Here is a 25,700-nt window from a genome sequence, read left to right as displayed (position 1 = left end):
AATTATTAATTAATGAATTAATCATTGATTTGTTATTAATTAATTACTATTAATAATTAATATTGGGTAATATTTATTATAATAATTTTTAATATTGTTTTTTATTGAATTATATAAATAAATAAAAATTCTCTTATATGGGGTAAAATTGGACATTTGACATTTTTTCAGAATTTAGAACAATATTCTCTACATTAAGAGTTCAGAAAAAGAAAAGTTCACCAATGCCAATATACCTCTTAATGTAATTATTGCAGTTTTGGAGGTTAGACGTCAGAGCAAACGAACAAACCCTTAATTTCTTCTTTTTATTTTTAATTTCAATATTCATATTTTCACAATATGTTTCAAGTAAAATATCTAAACTATCTTTCATAATCCTATGATCTAATATTGTATCTAAGCATTAACGAGTATAAATGCTCTCACAATATTTTTTAAATTTATTTTCTATTATTTCAACAATACTTTTAAATTGTGGATTCTTTCTATATTTTGCAAAACAATCACTAATCATCATTAATTGATAAGCTAAATTATAATTAGTTGGATAATAAATACCCGATAATTCATTAGTTGCATTATAAAAATATTTTGAAAAATCTATTATACAAATTGTTATTTCCCAATCCTCCTCAAATATAATATCACTAGGCATATTTTGCATCATAAAATCATTAAGAATTTGTTCGTGAGAAATACAACTTTCTAATATAGCATAGGAAGAATTCCATCTGTGTGTAACATTTAAAGCATCCTAAATACATAAATTTAAGAAATGACATAAACATTTAATATAAAATAATTACCATTTAAACATGGTTTTAATTAAGATCTTAAAATATTTATTGCTGAATCATTATTACTAGCATTATCAAAACTAATATAAAATAATTTATTGTCAATTTCATAAGCATGTAAAGTATTTAAAGCACTTGCAGCAATAGATGGGCCAATGTGTGGCCATTCAAGCCTATTAAAATTTATATTTAAAAGCCATTTTTATCAATAAAATGACGGATAACACAAATATAACTTATGTTAAATTTAGAAGTCCAGATTTAGAAATAATTGCAACTTTATATTTGATAAAATATAAATTAAATTTTGTTTATATGAATAAAAAAATTTTAAAGCATTTGATCTAATAGTATTCATATAAACTTTTTTAAATTGTGGATTTACAAAATTATGTAACCATTTTTCAAGTTTAATATCTTCAACTAACAAAAATGGTTGTTCAGCATGTATAATGTATTTTGGTATTATTGTCTCATTTTTTTTTTCTTGAGAATGTTTAAGTGCCATAGCTAAAGCCTTTTCTTTCTACATTTTTGGCAAATAGTTATTTTTCCCTTCCCCTGAACCTCCTATACTTTAAATATTTTCCAAATTGGGCTAATCAACTTAATGACAATTTTTTTATTTTCCCTAGTATTAGTATTGTGGGTGGATGTTCTGTGAATATCAATAGCATCCATATCGGTGCTAATACTATTATGTTGTGACTGAATATCGTTGGCATTGAACATGTTGGGGAATTGGTTTTGGAAGGAGCCAACCCCTTTTTTTTTAATTCAAAAAACGATAAAAATTAATTTATTTACACTTACCCGGATTGCCGGTTCAGAATCCCAACTTGATTTCAACAATTGAAGCATTTCAACTCTAAGAGTCAAAGCCTCACAAATTGCTAACTTGAGATACTTGAACTGTTAAGCCAACATTTTTCTTGTTGAAACTTCAATAAAGTTGAGAATTGGAGAATTATAGAATGCATAAGATATTTAGAAGATTATGGTTCAGTGAAAGATGTCAACTCAGCCTTGCTAGGAAATGGCTATGTATATTCAACGACTGCACTGACAGTTTGTGGAGAAGATTATGGTTCTAGTAGCTGGGAGCGTGGGGCAGAGGATGTAAGATCCCCCTATGGATGTTCAGTTTGGAAGGCTATCCAAAAATTTCGGCCTCAGTTCTTCAAAGGCATAAAATATGAAGTGGGAAGTGGTCATAGAGTACTTTTTTGGAAGGATTACTGGTGTGGGGATGGCCTCCTAATTACCCTATTCCCTACTCTGTTCGAGATAGCTGTAAATAAGGAAGCTTCAATGGCCGATTATATGGATAGGCAAAATGGTCATATTACCTGGAACTCTCTGTTCAGGAGAAATTTGAATGGCTGGGAGGAGGGTCTTTGGTCAACTTGCTGCAGATTTTGTATGTTGCCAAGATTCCGGGAACAAGGGAGGACAAAAGGAAATGGTTGTAAGAGAATTTCGGCTCCTTCTCAGTGAAGTCAGTTTTTAACTTCCTATCAAGGGATACCTCTCACTTTCCGAGTAACAGGATCTAGATCAGGCATGTACCATCGAAGTTAGCTTTGTTTGATCTGTAGTGCTGGATAAGATTCTAACTAAGAACTTAGCTAGAAGAGAAATAGAAGGGGCAGATCTGGAATGCACATAATGGAAGTGTAGAGAATATTATGTGACTTCACTTAGGGTTTGGACTAGACTTCTAGAGCTTTTTGGAGTTAATTTATGCTTCCCGGCCGATGTGAAGTAGCTTGGGGTATCCTCCCCGTTGCTGTTTTCTCGGCAGTGTGGGGTGAAAGAAATAATAGGATTTTTGAAGGGAGGCATAAATCAGAAGAAGAGGTGCTCAACAGGAATATGGAGATGGTGTTTTCATGGCTGACAAATCATCCACTTTTTAAAGAGTTCGGATCTGCTCCTCACAGCACGCCTCACACTCACCTCACAGTCTGTCTTGGCTGCACATCGGGATATTCATGGAGAGATATTCCCAATACAGCGTGGGATGTGGCTGTGAACCAGAAATTGCAAAAACACACACACACAAAAAGAAAAACATCAGAAATTGCAGAAAAAAAATACAAGTAAATTGGAAAAGACAAAACTCAGAAAAATATAAAATTTGGATGAAAACAGAAACTGAAAAATACATAAAATGATAGAATAATAAAAAATCTATATATTATAGCAAAAAAGTAAAAGAAATGTAGGAAAACAAGAAAATGATAAAATTTCAAAAAATATTTTGAAAAAAATCAGAAACTGCAAAAATTCATATTAGATTGTGCCAATGTAAAAAAAATCATTTTTTTATGTAAAATGAATATTTTACATTGTTTCCACTTCGATAATTGATTTTTTTTATCATAATACCTTGAAACAATGACAATATCAAGCTGAAACACAATGTATTTTACATTGTTTCCTGACCCACTATTCAAATGAGTGGGCCAAGTGGGTTGGGGTTAAAATTGCCAGACCAAAATGTAAATTAAAAGGTTTGAACCCTAGTCACTGTTTTAAAAATTAAGTAACTTACCGTCTATCTACCATTATTTAAGCATATTAAAAATTGCAAAATACATTATATAGTATTTATATGATCCATAGTATATATATGTATATGTCATGTCATCAAGGTTCGACTTTGGTCGAACTTATGACTCATGAACCTCTCCCTTCTTCGGTTCAATGCCCGGTCTGGTTCTCTTAACATTGATCTGACTTCATATCATTTCAAAATTCAAACCCAAGTTATTCATCCTAACCAAAAGCTTGTCCGTGGAGACGTGTCCATGAAGGCACCATGACTAAGATCTTCGCTTTCTATATTTGTAGACTTGAATACTTAGATCTTTGCTTTCTATATTTGTAGACTTGAATACTTGGTGTATTGTTTGAATCAATCAGATATTGTCCTTGCATACACTAATAGTCAATTGTTTTTGCATCAAATAACATTATAAATATTACATATCAAGTGTACATCACACATTAAAGAAAATTTTGGATTTTCTATTAAAAAAGTGAATTCGCCCGTAGCTTGTACGATTTTAGAAATTCGATATATGATGTTAGATTGGAGTGGTGTAAACTCCGTTATTGTTCCCACTTGATTACAGACGGGCAGCTCTGTTGGCATCCCTGCAATTGGTTTCTGCACGAAGCCCACATAATTTAAACTGCTCTCTCTCATTTCAATGAAGATTTCCTATAGCTGTAATGGTGGTGACCACTTGAGCCAAAACAATGATACAACATGCCGACGAAGAAATCGTCTGTCATAGCAGCAGCAACAACAATGGTAGGTTTCATGCGGGAGAGAGAAAAAGGAGAAAGAGATCGGTGAGAGAGGGGAGAGGAAGAAAACTGCTGAGAGAGAGAGAGGTCTTCAACCTTGAAGTTGATGCTGGAGGCAATGAAGTGGGGGGCCTCCACCCAGAGAGTGGCAGACTTGACGTTGTCGGTGGAGCTTTGATAACAAACGATGGACGCCCTTCCGGCCTAGCTATGAAAATTACCGTTTGATCGATCAAGTATGGTAGTCGAAAAAATACCTGTACTCTCCTTTCCGAACATGGATGATGATCCACTGGGAGTTCCCTTCCGGAACAAAATTGATAGCAGCTTGCACGGATTGAAAATTGCCGTTGCCATTGATATGAACCTTTATCATTCAATTGGTGCTTATCTTCACCGTTAAGGGAGGAGAATCAATGACCTTGTGTGCAGAAAAACCATAAAGAAGGTCATTGATTCTCGTGGATGGGAACCTAAATTGCTTGAACAACAAGAGATGAAATGGGCAACATCTTGGCTAAATTAGAATAATAAAATAAAAATTTATAAGCAATAAGTTTCTTCAATTAAGCATTAAACAAAATAATAATAAACCAACTAACAATTATAATCACTTTACATTTCATGTTTAAAAATGCAAGGTTCTTAAATAATTCAAATGACCAATTTGGAGAAAAGGAAACATATGAAGAATCATCCATCTTATAAGTGTGGTCATTTAATAGTTTAGAAGAAAGAAAATAAATTAGTTAATTTGGTCTATGCAAAAAAATCAGTAAGAAGAAAATAAATCCATTAAAAATAAAATTATTATAATAAGAAAATTCACTTGATATATCCAATTGTTTTTTCATTTTTTTAGCTCATAATTGTTGAAGCACTTCTTCCATTTTTAACTAAAAAAAATGCATCAAAAATATGTTTTTTTTTATTAAATCGCTAAATAATAGCCTCAACGAGTAAGCCTCACCCCTCAAAGCAGCCTTGTGCAACGGAAGCAAGCAGCCCACAGGCTCAATTCTTAATTGGAGGCGTTTCTCCTTGCAGCATAAACACGATAGGCAGCCAGTCCAACAATAGCAACTGCAGCCCCAACTGTTTTCATGGAACAGAAAACTGTCAGGAAAAGAGACGGAACAAATGCCGAATAAAACAAAGTTGACAAACATGTTAAGGCAACTGCCACTATCTAACTTAAATTGATCATGCTAGCCAAATATAAATAATCCCATTGAAGAAACCATGTGAAGGCCACGAGATTAATGGGAAAACCAATGGGATAACATCTAAATATCTGATAATAAGTTCCATTATAGGGAACTTATAATGAACCTAGTACATAAAACAACTTGGACCCAAGAACCTAGTACATAAAATGGGTCAAAATAAACGTAAACGGTAAACATAATGGGGGTTATAGTATGTGTTTCAAATGGTTATGGCTCAAAAGTGGAATATTAAAATTGAAAAATATATAATCTGGTATTTGGGTGTCAGTGTCACTATGGTATTCCTTGGTTTAACTCCCCAGCCACCACCCTGCGGAAGCAAGGACCTTGAAGAGATTGCAGCAGCAGAATGCTACAAATAAGGCCATTACCCAATGTTGGTCCCAGCCAACATGCTACAAATAATTTATATACTAATGTCTTTTTATTATTTTCTTATTTGTTAGGGTTTAATCAACACAAACATTGCTAAATGCTGTACTTCTTTTTCTTTTCTTTTCTTCTTTTCCTATAACAAAAATAAGGGTTCAGCCCCAATATTTTTTGAATTTTCTTTTCCTTCTTTTTCTTCTCATGAATATGTTGATTTTTCATACTTTAACATGATCTTTATACTTTTCATATGAAAATTTATGAATAACTATTAAGGAAATATGGTTATGGTACCTAGGGAACTACCCTAGGATCTATGTTTTTTACATAAAAAAAAAATCCTTGCTTAGGAGACTAAGCGATAAGATGCCACCCGTCATCATAAAAACTCAAATTATTTTGTGGGATGGGGGGTCCAGTAAGGGAGTTCTAGATGGAGCTTTAGTAAGAAATAACAAAGAATAAGCTCTCTTTTCTTCTGTTAATAACAAGGCTTCAAAGAGCCTAAAGCTTCCGATATTGGGTACACTCAAGTTCATTGCACAAAAGCATTACTGCAAAATCTCTCTCTCTCTCTCTCTCTCTCTTTATATATATGTATATATATATATAATACTAAAAAAGTTACAAAATACTACAAATCCAAACAAATAATCTACCCTTCCAAAAAGCACCAAGATGATAAAGAGGGAAAAATTATGGCAAGGTGTATGAAACATTGCAGAAGCTCTTCAGAAAATTAGAAAAATGTGGAAATGAAACTATCTTTATAAAACCCGAAAACAATCCAAATCTTATTGGAGGATACATTCTAAGGTATCCAACTGAGAAGAACCCAATCACAAGATTTTTTTTTTCTTTAAACCATAAACCAACAAACCTGAGACAAACATGAGAGAGCGATTAACAAGCTGATGATAGTGCTTGCGGTTTCTGCCAGCTTCAGTCTCTGGAATACTCAAATGTGGGTGCTCTGCCACACTAATAATATCGTGGAATATACTATTAAAATCTAATAACTTCATGCTAACTGGGATGGGCGTTTCTATTCCCAAGTCTTGGCTAACCTATAATAACAGAATCATAATCAAAGATAATTATTAGAAATTCTAGGTAACTATATCTTCCAAAACTAATTGTCATAGCAATGCGGTTTCAGGCAATAACGATTTAATAAGCAAAGGTAAATATTATAGCTACAGAGACTTAATAGTCAGTTCAAAACGAAGAGAACCAAAAAAGATGCAAAAGCAAAGGTAAAACCAAAAGCAAATGACAAGGCATCAGAGGCTGGGAAACAAAGGGGATAGAAAAATAATTAAATGAAAAAAATCCAAAAATCAGTAATCTATCCATATGACCACCCGCAACACCTGCATGAATGTATGCCAACAAGCTGGTGTAACTATTATTTGTTCTATAATGCTAAGATCTTGAAAATCAGGGTTCTTAACAAACCTGATAACCTTTTATCATATGGATGATAAAAGAATAACCATGGGAAAACATGAATTTTTTTTTTGCAAAGAACAATACATAGTCAAAATGTAAGCATGCTGAATAGGGGATCTCATTTTCTCATCATTCGGAAGAACAAAGACATCCATGACAAATTAAATACCCTTATAATATCTTCTATAGCTGTTGGATATGGATCAAGGTCGTCTTTAGCTACAACACTAAGGCAAGGCACTTCAAAGCCACTATCCTCTCCATGGCTAGCAACATCCACAAGTAATTCTTTAGCTCTCCTCCAAGAAGCTTCATCAGAACTAAAATTGCAGACAACATTGTAGGTTATTACTAACAAAATAAGAGGAAAATGTGATTATAGGAAAAGAAACCGTTATCACTAAGGGAAATTAAAATAAAGGAAGCAAAATAAAGTTTGTCATCGAAACTAAGTCCAATTACACTATTGAGAAATACATCATTGGTGCAAATGTCTCAACTCTCAAGTGTCTTGTCAAGTCAGAAGAAGGATGCATGCATGCAAAAATGGGTGGCACACACACATACACATACATATAATTAGCTTGCTTTACCCACTCAATTTAGTAATTATTATTGAGGTGGCGTTTGATAAATCTGAAAAGTTAAAAAGATATTGTTCAGGTCTGAAAACTGAAAAGTAGAAATGATTTTCAGATTTTCAGAGGTTCTCAAAAGATAAGATCATTTGAGTTGGAGCAATTCTCCAAAATCTGAAATTGTGAAGTTTACTATTTTACCCTTAGAAATCGACTGGTTGATAATATTATAAATAATAAAAAGAATACTAAATAAAAATAGTATTCTATTAACAAACAAATATTATATTTTTTGAAATAAATAATTATTTATTATTTGACTAAATAATATTTATTTATTATTAACTAATAATAAATAAAAAATATTTAAATTATTACTAATAAACATATTATGAAATATTCTTATTACTATATAAGTATTAATACTAAATATTATTATTTATTTAAATAGAGAAATAATATTTACTAAATATTAATAAAAATATTGATTTATTAAAAGTAGTAAACAATATTAAATAAATTATTATTATTATCATCACTAATAATAATAATAATTATTATTATTATTATTAGTAGTAAACATATTGTTTACTACTACTACTAAAAATAATAGTAGTAGTAGTAAACAATATTAAATAAATTATTATTACTATTCTACTACTACTACTATTATTATTATTGTTGTTGTTGTTGTTAAATAGATGACAATAATGAGGGCTATAAAGTCATTTTATCACATCTGAAATGTGTCTGATGATTTTGGTAAGACATGAAACCAGGTCCTCTAATTGGACCCGAACCCAAATGCCACGGGCATCTGAAAAGCAAAATTTTCAGACTTCATATGTCTGAAAAGTGTAGTAATCAAACACCGAGTCTCATCAATTTGCCCTTTAAGAAAACAGTACATTAAATTCCACATTATTTATTAGTAAAATAATTGATTCTTCATTTTTCTCAGCAATACAATTACACCTAACCTTTTCCTCCCAAAAAAGATTATTCTCATAATTTAATACTGCATTTGGCATAAAACAGAACAGAATAGTGAAACAGGATTCATGCAGATGACTCCATATAGTTGGAACATGGGTCACATATTACAGTCAGCAGTAAAGAACAAATAAATCCAATAACCAGACCAGATAAGAGTCACCTATCATGGACAAATAATGCTATGTCACAAGCTGCCAACGACTCCTTTTTAGACAGCAAACCTTTTACTTCATCTTCTGGAATCTCCCGCAATACCAAGGTTTTTTTTACTCCCTTCAAAGGCTGGAACATATCCACCATGTTAGCCAAATGACTTCTGTAATATATATATATATATATATATATATATATATATATATATATATATATATATATATATATATGAGATAGATAACAGGAAATGTTTCATTAATGGAAAACACATGATTTTAGTAACATATAACAAGCCAAAAAAGAGAAAAAAAGGTGGAAACACTTAATTTGCATACAGAAATGAAAATGAAAAAAACAAAACCAACTTTCCATATCCTGCATAATCATGGACTATGGATTTAAAAAAAAAAAAAAACTTATGAATGCAATGACAGCTTCAACCATAAATAGTTCTTTCCATGTTTTGAATGTTACATAAATAGTTCTTTCCATCAAAAAAGCATCAGTCCGGCTCTCCAAAACCAGTAAAACCAATCAAAAATTCAAATCTTCAAAATGGTATGGCACCAAACATGTTGCCATTACTCAGCAAAAAATAAATTTCCAATATAAAAAAAGAAAGAAAAAAAGAAAACTGAGCCAATGATTTTAAGAACCAAAGTTCCATTTATTTGATCCCTATAACCAACACAGCAAAGGGGTGAAATTTCAGCATTGCAGGGGAAAAACAAATCATTTTTTTCTTTGAAATATGAAAAATACTGTTAAAGACTTAATATATCAGAGCCCAAATATCTTTTTCTTTTGGCAAGAAAATAGGAAATACTTTTTTTAAATGGTAAATGTTAAGTTTATCAGATTGTGAAAAAATAATGATAAAATGTATAATACTGTATTTAGCAATGGACTAATCAACTTTCAAGCCTTGAATGAGGGCTGTGAGTGGAGCAGGCAACGAAGGTGGAGAAGTAAACTTTGTGACATTCTCAAGTTGGAGAAAATCTCTGAAAGTGGAGGCTAAGGACTTTCTGCTTGAGGAGATGAGAGTCAAGGGGAGCCTCAGTTTGAAGGTAAGGGAAATGAAGTTGGCAGCAGTTTTGATAGAAGGTTCAGAGATGGTGGAATGGCTCAAGGACTTTATGGTTGAGGCTGCAGTAAAGGAAAAGAGACCAAGCCGGAAAGAAAATCTCACTTTGACAGCAAGAAGGTATGTACTGGAGTGCAAGAGAAATACAAGAGGATCCTTCATTGCCCTTTCTGAGTTTTTTGCCAAAGGGACGAAACAAATGGTGTGCTTTCCTGAAGGTAAAAAGAGTCAAGGATGGCAAAGGGTAGCAGCAGAGTTGAATGCTATTCTTAACCACTGGAAGATAGGAAATCAGGAGGTTAAAGAAATCGAAGCAGCAGACACCCCTCTGATTTTCTGGGCCTTATACAGGACATCCCATCCATGGCGCACAGAACAACCAACCCCACTGTCACTATTATCAGGAGGAAAGATTATTGGGAAAGCATGTAGTTGTTGAAGCCAAGAGACCAGTCTCCTATTGGAAGGAAGTTGCTAATCTTGTGCAGTTTAAGTTAAAACTTAGAAACACTTTCATACTAACCCCCTTTAATAGCATTAAAGCAGTGCTCGACCCTCTTAACAATGTGGTAGAAAGTACAACTCCGAGTTTTCAAGTGGATTCCATCCTCAAACTCTAAAATTTTTACAGTTGAAGATGGGATGGTAGTTAGGGTAATTGGGCTGTCTTTCCATCTTTGGACCCATGAGGTTGCAGCCTCCTTTGCAGTCTTATGTGGAGCTCGTCTTGATGGGGAATTTTGGGGGGACCTTTGATAAGGAGCACTTCTCTTGAGTGGACTTAAACCAGAAAAGATCCCCAGGAAGGTGACTTTCTATGTAGATGAATTATTTATCTCAGTGTGGTTGGCTTCCTCCATTGAAGTGGCATTGTGGAAGGAGGGGAGAAAGGAAGAAGATGAGAGGGTGGAAACACAGATGTTACATGGAAATTTGGGATTAGAGAATCAGTGGTTGGACAGAGATAACACAAAATGGATAAACAAGCCTTGGGCTATTCGAAAGTTTATGGAAATATGGCAAATGAAAGACGTGTGGCTGAAGAAACTAGACTGGCACCTACAAAGACCTATGCTCAAGGGACTATGGATGGTGCCAAAAGAGGGGTTTTGAATGGTTTAAACAGCTCAATGGTAAAAGAAGAGAGCAGGAACTAGATTTAAAGGAATATCAAAATACCTTGAATGGACTAGTGTTTTAAAAGCGCAAGGTGAAGCGCGCGCCTTTTTAAGCAAGGCATAAAAAATAAAAAGAAGCTAAAAAATCAAAATATTATTAAACAAAATCTTAATAAAAATATAAACTTAAATTTTAAAATAAATGTTTTAAAAAACCTATTATCTAAAATTAAAATACATAAATATAACATGTAAAGCATATTCAAATGAGAATTTAAAAATAAAATCAAATATATAGAACATTTTTTCGAAATTTATGAATCAGCAAAGGAGAATAGTACAATGTCCCAAGGAGAAGCACGAGATGCAACCTCTCCAGGTTAGTTAAGTACAACTTTCCAATATATCATAACAACTTACAAAGTAGCACAAAAAAGGACCTCCCTAGAAACCCCCTATTTAGCCAGAGAATCAGTCATAGTATTAGCTGACCTACTTACCCATTTTACCTCAAAACTAATATTCCTAGTTAACCACTTTACTTTTTGATGAGGTCTTTGTAGCCCCAAATGGTAGCATCCGGGTTTAGAAGCCACCTTGTTACCACCTGAGAGTCCCCTTCAACTAGGAGATGCTCCACCCCAAGCTGGTTAGCGATCTGAATTCCTTGTACTGCAGCTTGTATTTCTGCCTTCGTAGAGACCTGCACTCCCACCGGTCCTGAAAACAAGGAGATGATGTTGCTGTCCTTATTCATCAGGACACCCTCTATACCTGACGGCCCAGGGTTACCTCGGCTACTTCCATCAAAACTTAACTTGATGACACCTTCTGACGGCGAATCCCATTCTGATAAACATTTATTCTTCTTTGTAGAAGTATTAGCTATTACTAACCAATTCCTCCACAAGTCATCAAAAGAAAAATAATCAAATATCTCCAAGGTTTTCAGCCAATATATTGCTCTTGTTAGGATGCAGTCCTTTTCAAGCATATAAAACCCACAATCTCTTTTTTTTCTAAATTGCATTACTTCAAGTAGCTAATGTGATGTAAAACATATTACTTCAAGTAGCTAATGAATGGACGACACACCCCTCGAGGCAAGCCCAACACCCCCTATTTGGGAGTGTTGTTCATTCATTCATCCTAATAAAATATCTTCTTAAAAAGCAAGTAAAACTATAAAATCATTATTTTTTGTGTGAGAACTAAGGATTTAAGACCTAATGTGGATTTGTTTGGGCTTGCCTCGAGGGGCGTGGCATGGGGGTCCGAGGGCTGAGCCCCCAGCCCAGCCGCTAGACACACAAAAAGCAAAAAAGCATCAAATTTTCAAAAGGCACACGCTTGGGCTAAGGCGCAAGACACACCAAGTGCACACCTAGGTGCACCAAGCATGCGCCTTATGAAAGGGCTGCGCCTAGGACCTAGGTGAGGCACCTACCCTAAAATGTGCCTTGTTTGTGTGGCTAGGCGCGCCTCAGGCGGGCCTTTTAAATCACAGAATGAACAAGAAAGGGGGTCAAGAAAAAGATTAAAGCAGGAACTAGAAGAGGTCCTATTGCGGGAAGAAATCTCTTGGAGGCAAAAATCCAGGGTCAAATGAATCAACGAAGGTGATGGGAACACTAAATTTTTCCATGAAGTGGCTAACGGGAGGAGAAAAAACATGGTAAGCTAGAAGTGGATGGTGTGGAAGTTGAATCTCATGATTAGATAGCTAGATGTTTTGTAGATCACTTTAAATCCATCCTAAGGAGGCCAGTAGACCACTAGGAAGTAGAGAGGAGTTGGAAGGGTTGGATTGGCCAGGACTTTCTAAAATGAATAAGAGATAGTTGGAAAGGAATTTTGAGGAGGAAATTAAGAATGTGGTGTTTTCAATGGATAGATCTAAGTCACCAGTGCCAAATGGCTTTACTATGGTTTTTTATCAAGATTGTTGGATTATTGTGAAAAAAGATTTGCTTGAGCTTTTTAACGAATTCGAGGATAACTGTGTCACTAGCCCTGGAGTTGACGCTACTTTTCTTGTTCTAATTCCAAAGAAGAAAGAGGCTACACACCCTAAAGACTTTAGACCAATTATCCTGGTGACTAGCATCTACAAGATTTTAGCTAAAGTATTGTCTTTGAGGAATAAAAAGGTCCTCCCCTCCCATATCAGTTAAAGCTCAAGGCGCCTTTGTGCAAGGCCAACAAATAATTGATCAAATTCTAATAACAAATGAATGTGTAGAAGAGATGAGAAAATCAGGCAATCAAGACTTTGTCTGCAAGCTAGACTTGGAGAAGGCTTATGATTTAATGGACTGGAGTTTCTTGTTGGAGTGTAATTGGATTATTGGTTGCCTTACTTCTTGTCATTACTCAATTTTGGTAAATGGAGTAGTAAATGACTTCTTCCCGGCTTGCAGGGGCCTAAGACAAGGTGACCCACTTTGCCCTTTCTTGTTCACACTAGTTGTTGATGTCTTGAGTCGACTTTTATCGGAGGCAGATAAGACTGGGTCAATAAAGGGGTGGAGAATGGGAAGAGATCAAGTCCCAGTCACCCATCTCCAGTTTGTGGATGATACAATAATCTTTTGTGAGGGGAGTGACCTGACAAGAGTGAGGCATCTGAAGAGTCTTTTAGCCCTTTTCGGGAATGCCTCTAACCTGAAGATTAATTTTGAGAAGAATTGTGTGGTGGGATTAAATTTGGAAGGTAGGGAGTTGGAACCTATTGTGGAGTGCTTAGTGTTGAGTTGGGCCGATTTCTAGTTATTGGGCCCAATTATTTAACTCTTATATGTTTAAGTTGTTAAGTTAGGAAGTTGTTGGGCTTTAGGCCCATTAGCTTATTTTTCTAAGTTGTGACTATTTAGCTACTTTAGAAGCCACCCTACTAAGGGCATTCTTGTAATCTCTTATTCTTTTAAGTATAAAATATAATGAGGTGTTGGTGGCCATAACTAATTCAATTCTGGTTGACATCCTACTCTTTCTTTCTTCTCTTTTCTTCTCTATTGCTGAAACTCATCTTCTTCTTCTTCTTTTTTTTCACAAAGTATTCATCTAGATTTCCAAACAGTGATTTCTACTTGGTATCAGAGCAGGCCGAAGGTTCCTTCAGCTATTTTCTCATACAGCCCTAGATCGGCCAACTGCATGGTGATTTAAGAGGCTGATCAAAGATCTCAGGTAAACCAAGTGTTTGGATTTTTTGGTGGATCTGTTTTGCCTTGTAGCTAATCTAGCGTTTCCCATGAAAATCAGGGAAAACTGGAGAAAGGGGGAGAGTCTTGTTTCTGTTGGACTCTTTAGTTTTGACCTAGGAAGTGGCGCCCTAATTTTTTAGGGTTCCTTGGAGTTTTCTATAGAGGGCGATTCAAGTCCTGCCTGATTTGGAGGTCTCTAGAGAGAGCGGCTGCCTCTTCTCTCTCTTCTCCTGTTTGTGGGCAGACCATCTAGGGCACCAGAAGGGTACCATTGGTACCAAAAGTGATTTATTTGATATTCTTGCATATTACAGTAATCTTTTATCCCATTTTTGAGATGTATGGAAGGTAACAGAGTTGAAAACAAGCCCGGGAGTGAAATAGGACCAGCGGGAGGAGATGCTAGAGACCTTTTCAGGGTTGGGACCATTACTCCAGTTAAGTTGGATGGTTCGAATTACTTAGAATGGTCACAATCTACAAAGATGGCCATTGGTGCTCATGGGAAGTTAGGATATATCACTGGTGAAGAAGTGAAACCCAAAACTAACAGCTCTCGGTGGGTACAGGAGAATTATATGGTGATGACTTGGCTGTGTAATTCCATGTTGCTCCATATAAGTAAAAACTTTTTGTGGGCAAATACAGCCAAGGAAATATGGGATGGGGTTGCAGAAACCTATTCACAGAGGGAGAATGTTGATAGGACTTATCAGTTGAGAAATCAGATTATTGCTACAAGGCAGGGAGATAGACCTATTGTTGTTACTTTTCAGCCCTTAAAACCCTGTGGCAGGAGATTGACCATTTGGAGACAATTGTTTGGGAAACCACTAAGGACGCAACTGCCTAATAGAAGCTCCTAGAGAAGTATAGGGTGTTCAGATTTCTTGCTAGCCTTAATCCCGAATATGATATTGCAAGACAACACATTCTTTCCAGGGACAGTGTTACTCTCTCCCAGGCATATGCCTTTGTGTCAGGGGAAGAGAGTAGGAGAAATGTGATGATGAAGGATTCTGCATTTGATCAATCAGCCATGGTTAGCACTATGAGACCTAAACAAGGTGGAGACTGGAATGACAATGAAATCAAGAAGGAAGACAAAAAGGATTTGATCTATGACTACTGTAAGAAGCCTAAACACACAAGAAATACTTGATAGGAAGTTTCATCCCCGTCTTGTGCTGAATAGACTCAAAAATAAGAAGGAAAATGCTCACATGGTAGTCACTGGCGATATTCCGGCCCCTCCTACTACAACTACTCTGTAGTCTGCTGCAGCATACTTGTTGAAAGTTTCATCCCCATCTTGTGCCGAATAGACTCAAAAATAAGAAGGGAAATGCTCACATGGCAGTCACTGGTGATATTTCGACCCCTCCTACAACTACTACTCTGGAGTCTGTTGCAGCTGCTGCAGTAAGGGCCAAGGTTGGAAGGTATGGGCAGTTTCTGAACTAGCGAGATACAGCCAGTTCTAGTTCAGCAACAGGTGGACAGCCAGGTATAGGTGGTTCTGGTGGAGCACACTCTACTTCCTTTGCACACACAGGTAGTTCACATGCCACTGCAAATTATGTTTCTACTTCAGGTAAGGAGGGACCTCCTTGGATTATAGATTCTGGAGCCTCAGAGCACATGACCCACAGCTGATGGATCTCATGTTCCCATTGTTGGGAAGGGGTCTATCAAGATTAGTGACTACATTTACCTTCCCTCTATACTTCATGTTCCCAAATTTAGTACTAATCTGTTATCTGTTAGTAGTTTGATTAAGAACTTGAACTGTTCAGTAATTTTTCCTCCTGGTCATTGTATCTTGCAGAATCTGGATTCAAAGAGGACGATTGGGAGTGGTCATGAAGTGAATGGAATCTACCTCATGGATGTGCTTCCTCCTCATAAGCCATCATGTCAGCAGGGGTAGAGAGTCAGGGTCTGTGAGTTAGATTATGCTTTGCATTAATCGCTTAGGTCTTTTGCCTTTTTCTTCTTTGAGCCTTTTGTTCCAAAGCAATTTTAGTCTGTTAGTTTGTCAAGTCTGGAGTGTTAAGGTTGTCAACTTGGAAAGCATTATAGACATTCCTTTAAAGCCAGTAATAAAAGATGTTCATCTCCGTTTGATATTATTCATTCTGATGTGTGGGGACCCTATCATGTTCCTTCTATGAGTGGTTATCAATATTTTCTCTCATTTGTGGATGATTTCTCTCGATATTCTTGTATTTACTTGATGAGATCCCGAGATGAGGCACCATCCTTGATAAGGCAATTTCATCAGATGGTGTTAACACAATTTGGAACACGAATAAAGGTGTTCAGATTAGACAATGCCAGGGAATATTTTGAAAAACACCTTGTTTCATATCTGTTAGAATATGGTGTTGTCCATCAGAGCAGTTGTCCCTATAGTCCACAGTAGAATAGTGTGGAAGAAAGGAAGAACAGACACATTGTTGAGATTGCAAGAAGCATGATGATCACATCCACAATTCTAGTTCGGTTTTGGGGTGATGCAGTTCCCATACCAGTATTTTTGATTAATAGGGTGCCCTGCCTTATACTTGGATTCAGCACCCCATTCAAGCTCCTTTTTTCTTGAGGGGGAGATGTTCGATATTTCTGTCAAAGTGTTTGGGTGTGTGTGTTTTGCACATATTCTTGGTCCTCACCGTTCGAAGCGGCAAAGAAGTGTGTCTTCCTTGGATATGCAGAAAATCAGAAAGGGTACTGTTGCTATGATCAAGCTGTAAATTACTTTTCCCTTCATAAAATGACCACATGAAAACAAAACACCCATGTGAATTAGTTGCACAGTTCTCATCAATCCTACATGCAGGGAAAGAAAGCAAGCATCAATGGTGCCAAAATTTCTGAAACAATGCTTACCAACATTAATTTACAACAAACATAATAGAAAGAAGGTGGAAATTTTGATCTAAATTGTAACCAGATGAAATAAAAAAAGAAAAGAAAAGAAATTGTATGGAGATATGCACCTGGGACAGAAATCCATCAAATGATAACCCATCTAGTGCGGTCTTCCCTGCAGCATCCTTATATGGAGCTTCATTCCAAGGACTGAATTTCAAATTTTGAAAAAAAAAAACAATATAATAAATAAAAAAACATACCAGAGGAAAACTCTAGTTTAAAAGAGTTTTGACAGAGTGGTTTCAACCAATTACATGAAAATCATATAGCTACTTAGATTAAATTGATGGTATACTAACAAACATATATGCATCTCAAGCATGAGTACTATCAACTTGGGACAACAGTTGATATTGAAAACTCAGAATCTAGGCTTAAACCTATACGTAGGAATACACACAATATCAAATAAAACACCCAGAAAGATCCTAGATTTTGAGGTGATCAGAGTGACAGAATGCTTCTACAAACCAAAATCAACCCAAGCAATTGATAAAATTCTTCTTATTCTATTTGTCAAAACAAAATCTTCCTATTCCAAAAAAATAAGGTGACAATGAAACAGTACAATATCCAAAATGAACTAATGCAGGAAAATAATTCTGAAGAAATTATTGGCAGACATAGAAACATAAAGGAACAATCATAGATTCAACACAAAATGCATGTCTGCAATGCACCCACCTAGATGTCTAGATACATATATGCATTTTTTTGTACAAGAAGAGGTTTAAACACTCTCGTCAAAATGTTAGAACTATCTATCTATATAATTTCACTGTCCTTTCTGATTTCATAATGAAACGCTTTTTTCCGAATACAAAAATAGATCATAGATGTCAAAGTATAACACCCATTCTAGAGTTTGACATCACAATACAACCAGGTCACATTGTGGGACCAGACTGCCAGAGCATGGAGCAGAATAAACTCATCGCATGAAAATTTTAAAAAGCTTCAATTTGTTAGAACATTGCTGAAGGTGCGCATCCATAAGGATTGTTAATTTTTCTTTTTTTGGCAGGAAAACATGTGGGAACATTTTTTTGCTTAAATTTATTTATTTATTTTTGTAATCAGTTGTTTTTTATACATGAAAGACAATTTTATTAAAATCAAGAGAATCAACCATTACAAGCAGCCCTTGGAAAGGTGTGAGCTGTGAGCTCTTCCAAACAGGAAAATAAAAAAACTGGAAATACAAATCACAACTGAGCCCAGTATAGCTGATCCCTATTTTCCCCTTGCTTGGCTAAGTAATCAGCCATAGTATTAGCTGATCTTCCCACCCATTGTAAACTAAAATTCATGTTTCTTGTTTAACCACTTGAATTTCTTGTTTTCATCCCTGTAGCACCAAGAGATAGACTGAGATCCTCCAATCATCCCACCACCGCCTAAGATTCACTTTGAATCATCAAATTCTCCACTCTTAGCTCATTTGCAATCTGGTATTGAAGGGGTGCTTAGAGATAAGGATGGTCTTGTTATGGAGGGGTTCTTTGCAAATTGGAATTTTGCAATCAGCTGCTTGTAACATAGAGAATACATAATAAATGTTACGTTGTTAATAAGAAAGACGGTGTAAGTAACAGTAATTCAATGGTGACAAAATTAAAAGAGGAAAATTTGTATGGCTGGTGGATGGTCATGGTACAATCATTAGCATAACTACTTATGATATGCAAAGAAATTTGGGGGAAATCCTTTTCTCTTCACCTAGACCTTCTTGCAGATCAAATACTATTCCTATAAGTTTTTTTATAGGAAACAGTAACTTTCATTAGAGAATTGAAAGGATTACAGACTTACCACCAACAAAATGGATGGAAAAAAACAAAAACTTACAAACAAGCCCAAAACAAAGCCTCCCTAGTAACTCCTTGCTTAGCTAAAGTGTCAGCCATTCCATTTGCTGACCTTCTTACCCATTTAAAGTGCACCCCAATCTCCCTTACTAGGCTAATAATCTCTCTTAGAGGCTGTCTAAGAGACCAAACTCCCAAGTTTCCAGATTGCATCCACCCTATTACCAGCTTGGAGTCTCCTTCCACTTCTAATTGTTGCCATTCCCCATTGTTTCGCCAGTCTCAAACCTTGACGTAAGGCCACTACTTCTGCCCTTAATGAATCTCCCACCCCAATCGGGCCCGGGTAAAGGGCCAAGCCTTTTCCTTCCTCATTTCTGAACACACCCCCAACTTCCGACTGACCTAGATTACCCAAGGAGCTTCCATCAAAGTTTAGTAGCTTCACCCTAAGCTGAGGCGGTGGTATCCAACTTTCTTGTACCACAGGGGAGGAAGAAGAGGATACAGCTATAGCACTCCAACTTCTTATTAAGTCAGCTAAGGAGAAGTCCTTGAAGAGATGATGTACTTTCAGCCAATGCATAACCTTGATGGTGACAACCTCAACAAGTGCTTCCTTGGATTTCTCTTGCCCTAGGAAGATCCTATTGTTTATTTCTTCCCAAATTGACCAAAGGATGGCTGCTCTTGTTATTCTCTACATTACCCTGCCTCTTTTCCTTGGTTGTCGGAAGAAACTAGAGTCAAAAAGGTTGAAACACCTGAGGGGGGATTCCATCTGCAACCAAGCAAAGAATAGAACCAATCCCACAAATAAGAAGTAAAACGACAAGAAATCAAAAGATGAGTCATCGCCGTCTCACCATTTCTTAAGCAAAGGTAATAGACATGTGGGAAAAGGCACCAGTCTGGTCTTTTTCTTTGAAGTACATCCATAGTATTGGTCTTTTGAAGATCCACTTCCTAGCAAAAAAGCCCTAACCTTTGGCGGCACAGGAGAATGCCAAACTTCTTTAGCAGGAAAGGAGACAGATGCAATAGAAGAAGACTCTTTCCAAACTCTACTGTCTGAGCAAGAAAGATCTAGAAAAACTGAACTCAACACAGTGAACAACTCATCTGTAGAAGCCAATTCCGAATTCTTCAACCCTCTTCTCAAAGCCAAATAACAAGTCCCCTCAAACACATGAAGTGAGGAGATGGTTTTGAATTTATTTAGGGAAAGAAAATATATTACCGGGAACCAATCCTTAAGGGGGGTGTTTCCAAGCCAAAGGTCCTACTAAAATAGAATTTTATTACCTGAGCACACATCAAATCTGATGAAAGGCTGAAAGGAAGGCAAGACTCCAAATAATTGCTTTCTAAGGGGAGAAATGAGAAGCCCTAGGGTCGACGCCAACATCCCATCCATTGGCTGCCATCCCGTGAATACTTTCCACCACCAAGTGCCACAAACTGTCCTGCTCCAAAGGAAATATCCACAACCATTTTCCTAATAAAGCAACATTTCTTAATTTGATATTGCCAATGCCTAGACCCCCCGATTCCATTTTCCAAGAAACTATTTCTCACTTCACTAAATGGTACTTTTTTGAGTCACCCGGTTTCCAATAAAAAGTCTCTCACGAGCTTTTCTAACTTATTGGCAACCTTGGCAGGAAGTTTGAAGGTAGACAAAAATACACCGGAAGGTTGGCCAGAGTGGACTTGATTAAAGTGATTCTACCCCCTAGTGAGATATAATTTCTCTTCCACCCTGCTAGCTTCTTAGTGAATCTTTCCAAAAATGGGTACCAAAAGCTTTTTGCTCTAGGATTTGCCCCCAGGGGCAGACCTAAATATACTAGAGGCCAACCATTTACCTCGCACCATAAAGCCCTAGCACCAAATGCACCTCATCTTCCCGTAAATTCACCCCCGCTACACAAGTCTTGTTCCAATTGATTTTCATATTGGAGACTCCCTCAAAATGCATCACCACCAATCTCCAATTATGCATCTCCTCAATTTCCCCTTCACAAAAGAGAATGATATCATCCGCAAATTGTAGGTGAATGACAATCATTTGTTGCCTCCCAATTCTCCAACCTTTTAGTAGATTTCTTGAATCAACCCTAGAAATCAATACACTTAGGACATCCATACTAAGGTGAAGAGGACAGGTGACAAAGGGTCTCCTTGTCTAAGGCCCCTCTTTGCAGGAAAGAAGTCCCTAGCTACTCCATTCACTAAGATTGAGAAGTGACATGAGGTAATACAACCCTTCATCCACTTGCACCATCTCTCCCCAAAGCCTCTATTCATCAACACTTCTAACAAGAAATCCCAATCCACCAAATCATAAGCCTTTTCTAGGTCAATTTACAGATCAGACCATTTTCTCCTTTTCTTTTTTTGTAATCCACACATCCATTGACTATTAAAATCTGATCGATAATTTGTCTCCCCTTCACAAAGGCCCCTTGATTCGGTGAGATTAAGGAAGGGAGGACTTTCTTGAGTCTTAGTGCAAGAACTTTAGAAATGATCTTTATACAAACTCCCAATCAGACTAATAGGTCAAAAGTTCTCAGGCTGAACTACAGGCACCTTCTTAGGGATCAAAACTATGAATGTAGCATTTGCACCCACGTTTATTTTTCCTCTTTCAAGGAATTCCAAGAAAACCTCCACTAGATAATCACCTTAGATATCCCAAAAGTCTTGATAAAAAGCCATAGTGAATCCATCCGGGCACGGAGCTTTTGATCTTTCCATAGAGAAAACTACTTCCTTTATTTCTTGAACCTCAAACGGTCTTTCCAGGGGCTCCAACAATTCCCTTTCGCCAACATGCCACTCAAAGTCGGTTAGAGTCTCTCTTACTCTACTAGGGCTGTCATAAATGGATTTAAAATGCTCCACAAAAGCTTTTGCAATCTCTTCCTCTCTTGTCAACAGTGCCTCATTCCATTCCAAACTTTCTACTATGTTCTTCCTCTTTCTTCCACTTGCCAAACTATGGAAAAATCTTGTATTACCATCTCCTTCCTTCAACCACTTGTATCTTGATTTTTGTCTCCAGCTTATCTCTTCTTTTCTAAGAATTTCCTCCAAATCTTGTTTCAACTTCCATCTCTCTTCCCTTTCTTCAAGCCCCAATCCTCTCTCTACCTTAGTAGCATCAAGTTCTTGAATCCATCTAATAATAGCCTCCTTTTTGTCTTCAATTCTATCAAACTCTTCTTTGTTCCAAGCTTCGATGTTGGCTTTTAGCTTTTGTAACTTCTTATAAAATCTATATCCCTTCCATCTAAACACCATCTGATCCTCTTACCATCATTCTTTCACTTTCTTTTGAAAGTCTGGATGTAACAGCCACATGTTTTCAAATATGAAAAGGCAAGGTCCTCCTCCTAGTCTTTCTTGAGATAGTCTAACTGGACAATGATCCGACATAGGTCTAGGTAGTGCCCCCATCACCAAACCACCCCATACTTCCTCCCAATTTGAAGAGAATAAAAATCTGTCTAGTTTACAACAAAGTGGTTCTTCCTAAAAATTAAACCAAGTAAAATCAGCTTTCACCAACAACAACTCCCTTAATTCAAAAGAATCCACAAAATAGTTGAACTTCCTCATACTTGAGGTGATCCTATGGTTGGGTTATTTGTTTCAATGACAAAATTAGCCCATAAACATTTGTTAAAGCCCATTCCAGTCCATCAACTCTTCTTTTGAATTTCACTATAATCGTATAGTTACCAATTAATTCTTTTGTAGAGTCCAAATCCTCAGTTTTCCAAATTGTCAAAATACCCTCTGAGGCCCCCCAAGACTGTGCAAAAGCCCAACTCAATCCTCTAGCTGACCAAATACTTCTCATCATCTCCCATCCACCTTTGATAGTTATGGAGTTAGACAGTTGTATGCCCTTAGCTCCAATTAGAATGATGTACATTATGAAATTATTGTAAATGAATAAAGTACATATTTGATTCATGTTCCTGTGGTGTGTTTCTGTGTAATACCCTTAAACTGGACACTTATGAGACTCATGTTAGTTTAGAATGTTCACAGTCTTTGGATAAGTCTGGGGAGATTTATCCTACCAAGGCTGACACTGGTGTGCTGCCAAATGTTGGGGTGGCCTGTCTCTGCCGCTAGGGTGAGACCCAAGGCACATGCAATGTAGGATTAATTGAATCTTTGAACCGGACCAGATTTCCAGTATTGCCCTGGACCTTGGAGATTGATGGGCAAAACTGAAAAGTTACACCTAACCCCTAAACTCGATTATGATACTGCACTAGGTGTCGGATTGGGCTGTCTTTGATATGCCAATCAGTGAGATCCTTAGCGGGGGTCAAAACCTGGGTATGTTGGGACAGTCCGAGAATTCATCTGAGTGGGTGATCATAGTGACAAGATCAGCCCCTTTGTCGGACAAAGGTAATGATCGGGGATGCACTCTCTCTGATGGAAACCAAGACTGCTGGCAGCCGATTTCAATCGTTGAAATTTTGTTTTGCAAAATATATTTATATGCTGATATACTGATATATGTTACGGTTTCTAAAACGTTTGCAAAAGGTTTTAATTCCCGGAATCCATGTGAGCAAAGAGTGAAGAATTGTTCCTTGCAACCAAGGGAGAGGTCCTCTCTTGTCGGGCAGTGTTTGATCATTATGGGCCGAGAGGTTAAGTGTAAGACCATTGAGGGTAATACCTGATGGGCTAATCTTGCATCTGCCCACAGTCCCTGGGTGTTACAAGGTGGCTTGGCCCAGGGACCACTTAGGGTAAGTGTTGGGCCCATTAGGAGCCCATGTGATGGGCTTCAAGGGGTGCACTGTCCATAACAGTGTATTCGGCCAGGCCTTGTAACAAAGGCTGGGCTGAACCCATGTGGCTGATGTGTAGATCAAAGTTTGGGTCCCACGCCATACAACGAAGCCCAACTGGGCAGCAGTTTGGAAGGCTAAGTGAGCACATGTCCTTAATGGGCCTAAAGCCCATTTCGAACTGGGCTTATTCGATCAGTTAAAAGAGGGGGGCGAATTCTGAGATTAGGTTGGCTGACTTTTCCTAATGGGATTAGGAAAAAGGCTTATCTAATCTGCAGATAAGATAAGGTTTTACCCTTATCACTTAGAGGGACTTCTGATCCAAATATGATTTGGATCAGCAACTCCTAATGGGATTAGGAGCTTATCCCTTTAAGTCTATAAAAGGAGGAGGGGGTGGCAGCCTTAAGACACAACATCACAACCTGTCTTCAGAGCTGAAATCACAGAAGAGAGAATTCAGCACACCTGCAAAAATTCTCTCTTGTCGCCTCCTTCCTGCCGCCGCCACACCTGCTAGTTCGATCTCCAGTTCAGTGGGAGAAATCAAGATTGGATCTTCATATCAATTTCTTGTGAAGGGACTGATAAGAAACAGTGCTCACGTGTCATCCTGCTAATTCTTGCGAAGGATTAGGTTCTTGGGAAGAACACTATTGATTTTGTTCCATCCTGCACTACGCCATCTTCAGTAGAGTAATCTTTGGATCCTTCCTTGGGCGTGAACACCATCGTTGGGAGATAATATTTCTCCGTATCAGGTATAACCCTCTCCTACAGCTTTCCGTTCAGATTTGGTTCGATTCTTGGTTCAAGATAGATCCTTGAAAAATATGATTTTTCTAAAATAGGGAATTCGATTCCCAGTAGAGATGGGAGAAATTTTTGAAATTCACCCAGCCTGTTCCGCAAGATTCGGGCGTCCATAGGATGGATCTCCCATCCCTTCATATGATTCCTGAATCAACACAACATCTAGCTTTTCTTTTATGAGCATTTCCCTTATCACTCTTCTCTTCCTGGAACTCCCCAATCCCCATACATTCCAACTAATAATCTTCATTAAGAAACAACTTATGAGCAACCCTAGACACCATCTTTTGCTAACCTGACTAGCTTCCTTTTCTCCCATAACACCCGTTATCATAGTCCACTTCACATCTCAATTCCTCCACTTGATTCAACTTCTTCCTCCTTTTAGGTGTCCCTCCTTCAAGCTTTTTCTTAGATTTATCTTGTTCTTCCGCTGTTTTCTTTTTTTGACTTCTGTTCCTACTTCTCCTCTTTGTTGTTCTTTCGCCCGTTTTTACCCTTTCTCCCTCCCTCCCCCTTACCTAGGAACTAGGAACTATAGTGTCACCCTCCTGTTCCTTTTCAAAATTCTCCCCTAATTCCACCTCTACCAAGAGTCTAAAGGTCTGCAAGATTAATCCCCAAATCCTTTCCCCTTCATCCACAATATCATTCGGAGCCTCTACATCCTCTAAAGCCTCTGTTACTTCAATTGAATCACTAGGACAGGCAGCTTTTGGAAGTGTCGCTAGGATAGGCAGCTTTTGGATGAGTGCCAACTTCACTTGCAGGCTGAGACAAAAAAAAACAACTGGGGAAGGGGGCAGATTAGTATCAAAAATTCGGGGAATACAAGAATCAAGACAAAATATACTAGAAACACCAAAACCTGAAATGTCACCAATTCTGCCTAGGTTCCGAGGGAGTTTGCTGGGAGAATTCTCCTCAGGATCAACCTGTGTTGCACTAACAGAGGAACAGGGAGTGCCTGTTTCTTTGCCATTTGAATTAGAATCAGAGCT

The 25,700-nt window shown here is 37.1% G+C and overlaps 1 protein-coding gene across 11 annotated transcripts in view; it reads right to left on the bottom strand.

Moving 5' to 3' along the window:
- Window positions 1–3,737: 3,737 nt before the first annotated feature.
- The window catches only part of LOC104612310 (mitochondrial Rho GTPase 1-like), a 37,604-nt gene continuing 15,641 nt past the window's right edge, over window positions 3,738–25,700 (bottom strand). For 2 of the 11 annotated variants that reach the window (XM_088903879.1, XM_088903878.1), the window contains exons 9-13: window positions 17,312–17,393; window positions 8,906–9,027; window positions 7,341–7,491; window positions 6,600–6,786; window positions 3,738–5,213 (exon numbers count right to left, since the gene is read on the bottom strand). In XM_088903879.1, the coding sequence (XP_088760005.1) occupies window positions 5,140–5,213; window positions 6,600–6,786; window positions 7,341–7,491; window positions 8,906–9,027; window positions 17,312–17,393 (616 nt within the window). In that variant the 3' untranslated portion in view covers window positions 3,738–5,139. The remainder of the gene's footprint in view (window positions 5,214–6,599; window positions 6,787–7,340; window positions 7,492–8,905; window positions 9,028–17,311; window positions 17,394–25,700) is intronic. The other 9 variants (XR_016085697.1, XR_016085698.1, XR_016085694.1 and 6 more) reach the window with 9 other exon arrangements.

This window comes from Nelumbo nucifera, chromosome 4, assembly GCF_055504915.1.
Source record: "Nelumbo nucifera cultivar China Antique chromosome 4, China Antique-T2T, whole genome shotgun sequence".
NCBI classification, from domain to species: domain Eukaryota; kingdom Viridiplantae; phylum Streptophyta; class Magnoliopsida; order Proteales; family Nelumbonaceae; genus Nelumbo; species Nelumbo nucifera.
The sequence above is the reverse complement of the archived record's forward strand: the minus strand, read 5'-3'. Positions and strand labels throughout refer to the sequence as shown.